At 45.3% G+C, this 12,595-nt stretch overlaps 1 protein-coding gene across 3 annotated transcripts in view; it reads right to left on the reverse strand.

Annotated features, from left to right (window-relative positions):
* SERAC1 (serine active site containing 1) overlaps positions 1-12,595 on the reverse strand; it is an 898,347-nt gene that overhangs the window by 810,614 nt on the left and 75,138 nt on the right. For all 3 annotated transcript variants that reach the window (XM_069607873.1, XM_069607874.1, XM_069607875.1), the window contains exon 3: positions 2,858-2,894. In XM_069607873.1, the coding sequence (XP_069463974.1) occupies positions 2,858-2,894 (37 nt within the window). The remainder of the gene's footprint in view (positions 1-2,857; positions 2,895-12,595) is intronic.

The following is a 12,595-nucleotide window of genomic DNA, read 5'->3' on the forward strand; positions in this document are numbered from 1 at the left end:
ACTTGCAACTACCTGGTGTACTCTCCTGCCAGGACTTTCTTAAATGCACATACTTTTAACTTGCATTCGCCTGGTATACTCTCCTGCCAGGTCTTTTCTCGTGTGCGCGCTCTGCACACTCACAAACTCAACAGTCTTATACTTGGTTGGTCTTCCTGTGAATTCATCTGGTATACTGTCCTGTTAGGGATTCTCTCACAGATGTACTGCATACACTCACAAACGTGACAGTCTCTTATGCTTATTGCATTTAAGCTTTTCATAAGATATTCATTTACTCGTTCTTCCTCATGTATTTCATTTAAGATTATTGCATTTTGACAGCGTTGCCTATATGCCCCAAAAACCATGCTTATCTTGGGTGCACTCACCGGTTCTTGATTGGCATGCATGCTTCTTTTGCTGCGAGCCTGTGGCAGCCCTGCGTTGCTCCGCTCCCTATCGCTTTTTCTGCAGATTTTTGGCTTCTTTGGGTCACGCGGTTCCCGCTCGCCTATTCCGTGTCGTCCTGGGCTTATGTGAAGTGTAGGTTGCTTCCTAGTACTGGTTGAACGCCTAGAAGCCTTTCATCTGCTTGTGGCGTCCTCGCCGCATACTCTCCTCAGCAATCTACTCCCTGCTTCTGTGTCAGAGAGCCGTTTGCTCCGCAGATTCCCTTCCCGCCCGCAGTGTCTTGAACCGCACCGAGAAAAGCAGCATTCCTCAGCCAACGCTCGCTTGTCAGCTGCTTCGCAGGTTTAAATTTCACAGCCTCAGAGTTGTTCTTTCAACCACTAGCACGCAGCGTGTGCTCTTGACTTTCCATGGCCCTCTTAACTCAGTCCATCTTTTTCATCCCAGTATTCTTGGACTTATGGTAATGGTAGTGTGTTTCTGATAACTTATATTCAAAGTCTGGGAGAGTGTTTTCAATGATATTAAAATGACAAAACAGTTCTTGATGAATATGCTGAGTCTGAAAACATTTTCTTAGTTATTTTAAAAGGCAAGTCAGTTCTTGATGACATATGTGTTTTCAGGATCCTTCCTAAGTGGGTGAGGGGAGGTGTAAAAACATGCCATCAAGGCATGGGGAATGGAGGGGGTATTCTCAAAAGAAGAAGAGGGATACCATGTCTCGTCCAATGGAGTCAGCACTCCCTCCCGAGGGCTGCTTCCCCGAAATGATCCTCCCTCATATAGCTGCCCCCAGGGTCTGGCTTAGGTAGCAGCTACCATCCCCTGCTCACATGGGGAGAGGCCACCACCGGGAAAGGAGTGATGACACCACTGGCTTCATCACATGGAAGACAAGCCAGAGACTTTTGAGGTCTGAGGCAAGAGCCCACAGTAGCCTTGAACTTCTTTCCATCAGAGCATGTCCTCGTAAAGTCCTCTCCTTGAAGACAAGCTTTCCACTCAACAGTTATCCAACTGGGAGGGAACACTTGGCTGTTTTAGAAGATTCAGCCTCAGAAGAAGGGACAGTACCTTCAAGGAAGAATAGAAAACGTTTCCTGTGTCTGTCAAGAGTTTTGGGGTAAATCCCTTGCATATCTTGCAATTTTAAGATTTGTGTGAGGGTTGTAAGCAATAAATGAACTCTCTGTGAGGAACTTTTATGAATGCATTTATTTTTTGACAAGTGGCACAATCCTTAAAAAAAGGGTCCCAGACCTACATTCCCATCAGATATCTTGGGTATGATTGAGTCCAGCAAAAACCTTTCTGGGCAGAGTGAGGTGAAAAAGGACAGGAAGCAAATATGTTTCAGTAGATTCAGTAGCATTGAGGAACTTTTTGATTTCAGATATACACGGTTTTCTGTCACACTGCCTTCATAACAATCAAAATAAACTTGAATATATGTGCCAGGTAAAAGAAGCTGTTTTTTTGTTACTCTTTGACATTTTATTATAATTGTGAATTCCCAGCCAGATGATGGGGAATAATTCAAAGCATAAAAATCTATGAAAGTCCCAATGCCAGAGAATCAGATTAAAATCTCTGACTATAATATATATAGTACAAGGTAATTATCCAAAATAAGATCTTTAACTTATCGCAGGAAATCGATTACAGGGACATGAAAACTAACTTCTGTTACATTACAACCCGTCCACTAGATAAAACTATTACTCATCAACCTGTACAGCACGTGTTCTGAATAAATACTGTTTTACTGCGAGTCATTCATGATTATAATTCTTTATGCTCATCAGCAGAAATGGACGCAACCATTTTGTGGATCCTGGTGCAGTTTAGAATATAGCGAGACACGTTTTAGCTAAATGAACGCTGTGAATGAAAAATATTTTTCAATGTCTTCTCGCAATATTTAATGTATTTGTTTGTAAAGTTATGTTTTAAACCAATAACGGTTCATGATCAAGGTTTTCCATAAAGAACACCTAACTAAACCATTTTAACTATTTAGTCTGTATTTATCCAGAAAACCATATATTTTAAGCTGTCTATTCACATTCTACTTATGCACATTTTCATTTTTTTTAGCTATCCCTATTCATTTTACCACCTCCCTTATAGCAGATTTTCAGGGATTCCGTCAGGTGTAAATACTCAATTCTTACCCTAGTGCCACATTTTAATACCATGGGCTTCAGTCAGGTGGATGCAACACTGCAATACAAGGAGCCCCCCTATGAGACATCATGAATGCTAATATACTACTATACAAAACAAAGTGTCCTCAACAGTATATTCCACCACCTCTCACAAGGGAAGTTCAGTTGATCATCTTCCAAGAAAATAACTAGAAAAATGTATATATTATATATTTTTATTAATATATTACCCAGTGTTCAAAAATAGGAGAGCTGACATTCTGTGGCTGCTACATGTATGTTTTAGAACTTACCCAAGAAACAGTGAGCTGGTAACTGTCGCAATTTTCCCTGCAAAAAAAAAATAATTAAATCAGGTAATGAAAAAAGAACTATTTCACTTTTGTGAAAAAATGAATAAAATACAAATAAAAATAATCTACTCACAGAAACAGCCTGCTAGTTAGATACGATAGCGAAGTGTTTTCAATGCCTATGTGCAACCTGTAGATTACAAGTTTAGGTTTTGCAATGACCCGTTAGGCTTTTGATCCTTCCAAGGTTGATGAAATAAATATCTTTTAGCTAGTGTCAGTAAAGGTGCCAAGCCACCGAAGGATAAAAGACCAGACATCCCACGTTTCTCTGTACTGACTATTTTATTAAGGATGACATTCAGAATGGGGCCAAAATAATAAATGGGTTTAATGAAGTGTTCAAAAATTGTCCCACAGTTCTCCTAGCACCAAAGCCAATTGGGTTGTGTGCAAATAAATGTTCCAAGGGGTGGGCAAAAGGAAATCGTCCGGCTTTGGTTTGGGTTCTCAGCGTTCCTAACCAGTCTTTGAATCTCTGTTCAGCTTTCAAGGTTGGGTCTAGGTTCAGGCTTGTGGGCGGTCCCAAACCCCCTTATGCTGAGGCAAGCTCGCTGGGAGACCTTGTCCCACAATGATGGCACCTAGATCCTCTTGCCCTGACACGAGTTTACCCCTTTTGGCTTTACAGGGTCAGTCTCTCACCATGGATCACCAGCTGCCTGAGTGAATGTGATATGGCGCTTCACTCCTCATGCCTTATGTTCATTGCAAAAGACTTGCCCTGGGCAAAGTGGTAGTTGAGCATGGCCACAGGCCATTGCCAGCGGGAACATCAGGTGGCCTAAGGCAAGGCTTTGGGAAAAGTGGCCAGCCCTGGTGCTGGGAGAACACTACATTGATAACTGATGCATTGTAAATGTTTACTATACTTCTGAGCATGGCCACAGTAGGTGGCTTGGGGTTGTCTGGGGAATGCCCACTGTCCATTTCTCAGGCAAACTGGCAATGCTAAGGGGTCACTTTCGGTAGTTTTGGGGAGCCTGGTCAAAGTGGCCAGTAGGCATGCTGCTACAACCATGCCCAATGGCCCTGGTGGGTGGCATGGGGGTGGCCAATGCAGCAGGTTGCCACTGGGCATGGATGCAGGCCATGCACATTGGGCACACTGGATGGTTTAGGGGTGGGTGCCTGTATTTCAAGATGGTCTGAAGAATTAAGATATGAAGCGGATTTGATTTCATTCACAGTGCCAACTGGATGATAATAAAGAAGCTAATGCTGCGTGATAATAGTGTTTTGTACTAATGCCATGTTTCTTCTCAGGTGGATACAGTGCTAAATACAGCTGTCTACTATTTAAGTACATAATCAAATTGCTTGTTAAAAGACTGATATGGTAAGTAATTCAATGTACATAAAACAATCATGACCACAACAAACTAAGTGCAAAGTGTAGACTGCATGCCTGTGTAACTGTCAAAGTATACAATTAAAGCCTATTGTAGGTAAACTATTTCCCCGAGTACACAACATACAGTGGTGCCCAGCTCATTTTATAGAGAGAACATCTTCAACCCAATCACATGACACAAAACAAAGAACACACAACAGCATAAAAGTGCACAGTGATATTAAATGCCTAAACATAAATGTAGCAAAAACTAACTGCCAGCTAGAAATTAAGACTGAGGGCCTCATTACACGGATGGCGGTAAGGATTTACCGGTACCGGTAAAATACTGGTACCGGTAAATCCTTACCGCCTTACTATGAGGTCCCTTTGCGGGTTGGGGGATTTAACGCCTGCTTTTTGCAGGCGTTAAAATCCAACCCGCTAAGGGACCTCAGAGCCAATTACGGCACCGCAAAATTGCGGTGCCGTAATTAGCGCCTTCCCCATTCCCATAGAGCCCTATGGGGCAGAAATGGGAATGGGGAAGGGCAATGGCGAAAAGGGGATTTACCGCCCCTCCAACCTTGGAATGGGGCGGTAAATCCCCTTTCCGCCAAGGCGGTGCCGGTATTTTACCGGCATGAACCATGGCGCCAATAGCGCCATGGCTCACCGCCTACCGTGTAATGAGGCCCTGAATATTGCAAGGGTGCAGAAGAAGGAGACTGACACAGAGGTGGCATGGTGGTTGGAAAAAACATTTATTGTTCTTGAAAAGAAAGAGAAACCCCCATCGGTCCCTGTTTCTATGAGGGGTTTCCCTGCCTCAACTAAAGACTAAAAGGATCAGTCAGAATGTCCGTTTAACTTGAGTGTCCACCGTCCTGTGTCAAAATCCCTAATTCAGTCCCTCATACTTATAACTAAAGTAGAAAAGCCTAAACTGTTTGTTGCCCCAGAGAATGCCTCCCTTCTCCTGGTTTTGTGATCTCAATTCAGTTCAGAAATGTCAATAGTTCTCATCAGAGGGAATGACTCCTGTGAGACAGGCATGGTATCAAGAGAGGCACACTGGAAGTAACACTAAAGGGATGATTCCCTTAACTGATGTTTCTAAGGGCTGTCGAAGTCTAGAAGTCCAAAATAAATGTCTGTCTGTTTCTAAACCTATGCTTGCCCTCACTCTTTGACTAAAATGTGGTAGGAAGTCTTTCAAAAGCAATAAAATGGTGGTTCAACAAAAATATGAAACCAACATTGGTTTCAGGTGGTCTGCTCACTAGACGTAGGTCGGTCAGCTTCAAAATAATGGTTTCAATCAAAAGGGACTGTTCATAGGACCCTATCCATAGTTCAGAAAATGTCAATGTCTTCAATGCCTGGTGTTCCCTTCCCCAAGCTTCAGTTCCTTCAGGAACACAAAACAATCAAGATTTCACTTTGATAGGCCTCTTAGGGTTCCCTTCCCCCAAGCTTAGGCCCTTCTTGAGCTAAAAAGAAAACACAAGTTCAGTTTGTCAGCATGTACCTTTTTCTTCACATATAGTTCCTACAAAGGGTTAGCATCAGAGAAAATGCCAGGTTATTTGCTCCTCCTAAGTGCGACCACTCCGAGCCTCAACCGCTTTCTTTTGTTTCCTGCTCTTGACTTTACCCCAAGGGCTTTCTGTACCCCTTCTTGTTCCCCTCTATTTCTTGAATTTCTTTTGTGTGCCTACGGGCACCTTTTCTTTCCTTCTCCTGCACACTTGCACTTTCTGCAGCTTTCCATGCCCCCAGCACCTTCCTTCTTGCTTTCCCATGCACCCTTTTCTCTGGTTTTGCTGGGTCGCTTGCACCCTTTTCTCTAGTTTTGGGTCGCTCGCGCCCTCGTCAGCATAGTCCTTTTCCTTTATGCCCCCTTGCGCGCTCTGCTTTCCAACTTTCTCTTACTTTCTCTCAATCTCTTTACTCTTCTCTCAATCTGCTTTCTTTACCAGTTTCCTTTTCTTTCCTCTTTTCCACTTTGTGCCGCGTAATACATTTTCTTTCGCCAGCTCCGCTTCAGTCAGTCGCATGTTCCTGAGTCTCTCTCACTTTCTCTTACACAAAACTCACCCGGGCAGCGGCAGGATGACAAGAGGTCCCTCCTGGTTATGCGGACCTGAGGTCAGGGTCTCACCAGCTACCCCTCAAGACACCCTTGGGGCCGGCAGACATGGCAAGGAGTGCGAGAGGCAGAGGAGGAGCCTAAACATGGTCCATTGTCAGATGGATGCGCCTGATTTTCATGCAGGTAGATTTGTCTGGTAAAAAACCACACTGGTCAGGGTGTATCAATGAGTTGATGACCTGCAATGCCGATTGGCGAACACCTTAGCCAATATTTCAATCTCCCCATTTATAAGAGCGATAGGACGATAGAAGGAACACATATTAGGAGGTTTGTCCTTTTTTGGCATAACCACTATGGTGGCCTGCCTCAGATCCACAGGTAGGATGCCAACCTCTCTACTGTGCAAAAACAAATTAAGCAAGTTTGGAACCGACCAGTTGCTCGGCCTCTTCCACACCACCACCGGAAGTCCACTAGTGCCCAGAGTTTTCCCAGAATAAAGTTGGGAGACTGCATCTGCAATCTCCTCCTCAGTGATCGACGTGTCTAGGCCTAGAGAGTATTCTTCGGAGAGGCGAGGGGGCGCAACGTCTTTATGAGGGCCGCAATAAAAATGGTCACATCTCAAGGGGGCCCGATACAGTGCTTCGTAGTATTGCGCGAAGCATTCTGCCATCTCGGAATACTGTGTGTGGCCTTCTCCATTTTCATCAAGAATTTCCCTGACATGCTTATTCCCCTCCTCCAGCAGCTCCAGCCAATCCAACATTTTCCCAGCCTTATCTCCAGCGTCGTACATTTTGCTTAACCTGTCCCTGTGTGCTTGTCTGGTGTTATCCAATTGGATAGTCCGCAGAGTTTCTCTGGTTGTCAAGAGTAGTCTATGGGTGGTAGGGGAGTCTGATTGGACAAAGACCTCTTCTATGTTCTCAGCTCCAATTTCGGCACCCGTCCCTGTTGTGACTGGGCCTTACGTTTTGTCAGGACCAGGGATAACATTTGTCCTCTCAGCACTGCTTTATACCCCTCCCAGAGTATCGTCGGACTGTCTACCGAACCAGCGTTAAGTGTGAAGTATTCCTCGGTTTTGGACAAAATTCTCTCCATAATTCAGGGAAGCCGAGGAAGTAGGTGTTGAACTGCCACGCTCGCCAGTTCTATGAATGGTGGAAAGTGGTCCAAAGTCCCTCTTGCCAGGAACCTGGCCGACATGATCAGTTGCACGTTCATTTGTCGAAGAAAGAAGTCGAAGAAAGAAGTAATCTATTCTAGACATGGAGGCATTTGCCCCGGAGTGGAAGAAGTAGCCCCTGGTCTGTTCGTTAACCGATCTCCACATATCACACAGGTCGACACGCAGTCGTGAAAGGGCGCAATTTAGTACGCAAAGCGAGATCTCTACCCAGAAGTCGAGTGCGGTCAATGGCATGGTCCATGACATCATTAAAATCACCTTGGGTGATGGAAGAGTAGTTTACTTTGAATGGTGTGAAGGAGATCCATAGACAGCGGGGGTCGGGGGCATAGACGTCAGGATACCAACAGTGGACCCCCAAAGTTCCCCAACAACCAGGACAAATCTAACCCGGAGGTCTTTTTTGGTAGAGAGGGCCGTAAAAGGCAGCTGTTTGTGAATGAGTATCAACACCCCTCACGGGCCTCTGAAATAGCCTGCATGTGCCGCACCCCTGTAGTTAGTTTGCCTGAAAGAATTGCAGTCGGAATCTGCCAAATGTGTTTCAAGGAGGAGAGCCACTTCCGGGGAGTACCTGTTCAGGAGCTGGAGCTCCTGTTTAATCCGGGAGCACAAACCATTCATGTTCCAGGACATCAACTTGAGCTTTCTGCTCCGATTATGGGTCCCCATCAAGCCAGAGAGAGAGAGGTGAATCTGGACCTAACCCCACGCCCGAGTACACCTGAAGTACATTCCTCACCCATCGCCTCTTTATGTCAACAGTGCGTGCCGTGTATAAATCATTTCGACCACCAACTGCTCGGCCATCCCCCATCCCATACTTCACCCCAACTTGAAGTACCTGTCGCCCAAGCATGTGGCTAAATAGTCATCAACCTAACAGTAAAACAGGAAATACAATGTCCAAGAACCCCCTAAACCAAAACCACAGAGAGAAAAAGGATCCCATGGAAAAGGAAAGAAGAAAAGCAAAGAAAGCAAAGCAAAAGGGGGGAGTGTCCTATACGTCATGGCCCATGTGACCAGTTTGCCTCAGTGCCTGTGGGCAACGTCTGTGAGCTGCCCAGCCCTCGACTGCCAAGACATTAAGCTCATGCAGTGCCAAGAGTCAGTCTGCATTCTATGACAATTGCGAGGCGTCCACCGAAGGAAGGGCCGCAGGCAATGGAGATCATGACACATCAGGAGGACGTCCCCAGTGAGGTATCTCCGCAGAGGTCCCTCCCACGTTTGCGCCCCTAGGGTCTCGCCCCAGGTGAGCCTCTGCCCATGTCCACACAAACTGGGGATCTGAGAATGTCTGAGTTGTTCCATTATGACGTATTTTGAGGAGTGCTGGAAAGAACAGAGCTAATCTGACCCCATGTGCATTAAGAAACCTTTTGACCACATCAAAGGACTGACAAGCCCTTTAAATCGGGGAAGAAGGGAACACCCTTCTTCATCGTGATGACATACATAAACACAGGAGGAACTGTGAATATGCAGTCGGAGAGTGACTCCTACTTAAAGGCCGGCCTCTGGAGTGAAGACGTTCAGGAGGTCAGGAGCCACACAAGACGGTGGAACCAGTGATGGTGTGAAGGGCGAGGAAACTGCTAGCTGGACATGGGCAGGCTGGTGTGCTGACCGACAATGGATACCAGATTGGGAACGAGGCAGAAACGGAAGACTGTCCTTATCTGGTTGCGTGACCACAAGGGAGATGTGGTGGGCTTGAAGCCTGGTAACTGACACCAAGACCAGAGTGCGGAGGGAAGTCCAAATCCAGGAGCTCCGCACGAGAAGTGCCTTTGCCGCTGAGATGCGCAACAGCAGGGAAGCAAACGCTCCCGGCGAGAAGACACAAGAGGTACAAACTTCTGACTGTCACGGCTGGGGAAGCCACAGTGACAGGAGCCTGATGAACCTGAGCATAGAGAGAGTTAGTCAGTTGGAAGGCCATAGGGCTACGGAGAGCCTCAAGAACTTAATAAAATCGCCAAGGCTGAAGAAGCTGAGGTTACGGGAGCACTTGCACAATCTGAATACAGCTCTACCTGAAGATCGTTCTGTCTGTTCTCCCTTGTCTTCACCCCTTAATTTGCACTTGAAAAACCTGCAGAATCGCTTTCAGGCCTATTTGCTGTATCTAAACTGTTAATTGTATCATATTCAGTTAGTCTGCCTGTGCAGACCGTTATCGTAAAAGAAATTCAAGGGCTCTGAGCGACTGTTTTTCCCCATGTCCCCACCCTCCTTGAGCACTTTGAAACACTGCCCGTGTATAGGTGCTTTATAAATAAACATTACCATACCATACCATACCATAATAAACCTGAGCATAACGAAAAGTGAGCCTGTCAAGGGCCAGTTACTTCGGTCATGTACCAATACATATCTTCATTCTTATCACCGGAATTGCTTGAGCTGCAGTGCAGGTGGGAGGGGGAGTTGGGGTCATGGTTCCTGAGGATTGGATGGAGGCCCCGATGTACCCGAAGAGGGTAGCGGTTTCCTCCCAGTTTTGCTTGATCCAGCTAAACACATTACATAGAACATACTACTCGCGTACGCTGCTAGTTAGATGTGGTTGTGCTGCCCATAAGCAGTGCCTGAGATGCGACCGAACAGATGGCACCTTTTTTCATAATATGTGGGAGTGTCTGAAGATGCACCGAATTTGGGAAAGTGTTCTAGATAAGTTGACGAGGGTGGTGGGGCAAACAGTGCCTGCTGCACCCAAACTGTTGTTCTTGGGAATCTGGGGTGCTCACTCCTACGGTTGCTTTGACAAGCTACTGTTGTCTACAGCGGTCATTCTGGCTAAAAGAAACATAGCTATGATGTAGGGCAAGCCAGATGTGCCCAAGTATACTAAATGGGTATCAGAAATGGACATATCTACGTAATATGAAGAATCCATAATGCATGGGGATGCCAAGCTAAATTTCAGAAGATATGGTGTAAATGTGAGGAAGCCGCGACAGGGTTCTTCGGGGGGATGTGATGGGATAGGATGTTCGACCGGTCTGTGTTTATGACTAGACCTTTGCACTTGCACACCAAAATTGCCTTTTGTATACCCAGAACCTCTTGTATGATGTCAATCATGGTGTTTGTTGTATGTTTCAAATCACAATAAAATGTGTTATTTAAAAAAAAGATAGTTCTTGGTAACTACTTTTAATAAATCCTACAGTTCAGATACTGGGTTCTTCAAGCTTTCAAGGTCGCTTTCACTCAGTTACTTTTCCTTTCATCTTGTTCACCCCTTCTCTTATTCTAGTTGTGTTTGTCCCTTTTTCCATGGGCTAGGTTTATTCCTTTCTCTTCATTCAGATTCAAGTTATTTCCCTTATTCAATGTCCACTCTTTATCTTGACTGGGGGGAGTTTCATCATTCCAGTATTGGTTCTCTTGTCCTTCACTCACTCTTAAGACTATATCTCAACTGGGACGAGTATGAGCATTCCAGTAACAATCTGTGGTACCCCTCCCGGGTCTCCTGCTTTCCCAGATACGTTGATTGTTCAGGCATAACGCCACCAGGACTCCTAACAAGCTGGGAGCCTCTCCTTCATTTGACAGGTTGGCCTCTCGTTTCTTCTACAGTCTCACATATGGTAACTACGTTCTTTCTTCAGTCAGTCCAATTCGGACTGCATCAAAAGAAGTAGTATCGGCATTGTTCACGGACCCACTGGTCCACCAAAACTTGCTAGCGGTCACGCCACCACTTATCTCTTGTTCAGAATCAGGACGCATTGCATTCACCTCCGCTTCTCGCGTCTTCTCTCCTTTCCAATGCTCGGGTCCATGTTTCCTTCCGTGTACCTCTGTGAGCTGACTCTTGCCCACTTGATCTCTGCCTCTAGCTTTTATTACGCTGTTGTAGGACTTCCCCGGCTTAAAACCAGGTCCTTCCTCTCTTTTTAGTTTGTGTTCTTTATTCTTCCAGTGGTTTTCTTCGTCTCAGTACCATATACGTTTTCCTTCATAGGCACCATTAGAATATTTGGATAATAACATATTCTGGTTTGTTCTTCATATCTTTCTTTACAAGATGTTTTTGAAGGTGGGTTAGTGATATGTTGCTTAGGGAGTTCCTCATAAGAACTTGATTCCTTGATTCCAGAGGGGAGTCTCTCCCAGTGATGTCCTGCTTGCCTATACCGCTAGGCAGGGTAATGCAAAGCGGGTTCACCTCCCTAGCCTTACAGGGAAAAGCTTCCCGTGGGGATAAGTGACGGAATCATGTGATTCATCACAATGCTTTTTGGAAGTACTGTGGGATACATTGACCCACTCAGCAGAACTCCCATCCATTACCAAGCTGTACTTCAGCAGTTAACAGCAAAATGGCTGCGCTGGCTCCTTTGAGCGCCATTGCCTCGCATCAAAATGACGTTTTGCAGTTACAAAATGATGGCAGCACTGTCTTGCCAAGCAGCTATTGGGCAAGTTGGAACGGGGAGCACACTGAGAAAGGCTGCCAGTGTATTTCTTGTGTGCACCAAAGAAGCGAATTAAAAAGCAGCGCTGCGCTGCTGCTTGCTAAAAACTTCCGTTTGAAAAAGGAATATTTTACATTGAAAAGGATGCTACACTGACACTCTTTTCATCTGTTCAACATCACACTGCTTCTATCAGTGAGGCCCTGCACTGCCCATCCATATTCAGATTGTGCTCCAACAGAAGAGAGCATTATTCTTGAATGACAGGCTGTGTCAGACCAGATTTTGGAAATCCACAGAAACTTTACTTTCAGCCACACAGAACTTGACTTTTGGGCTACAAAATGTCAAAATTCAATGCTCCAAAAGAAACCCTAGCTCTATGGGCAAATGTCAATTTCAGTGGACCTGTGTCTTGAACAGATTGCTGTATAAGAGAAACTGACTAGGGCTGCAAAACAATGTTGGGAATTCAGATGGAAGAGAAAACCTTTTGAAAGGGACATCTCAGCAGACTTCACCATGTGCTAAAATGTTCTTTTGCAAATAAGAAAAATTCCTGTTTTAAAAGTGTAATGTTGAATAAGGCCCTGTCCTTGACTAGCAATGTAAA

This window comes from Ambystoma mexicanum, chromosome 4q (assembly GCF_040938575.1).
Source record: "Ambystoma mexicanum isolate Mex_15411 chromosome 4q, UKY_AmexF1_1, whole genome shotgun sequence".
Taxonomy (NCBI): domain Eukaryota; kingdom Metazoa; phylum Chordata; class Amphibia; order Caudata; family Ambystomatidae; genus Ambystoma; species Ambystoma mexicanum.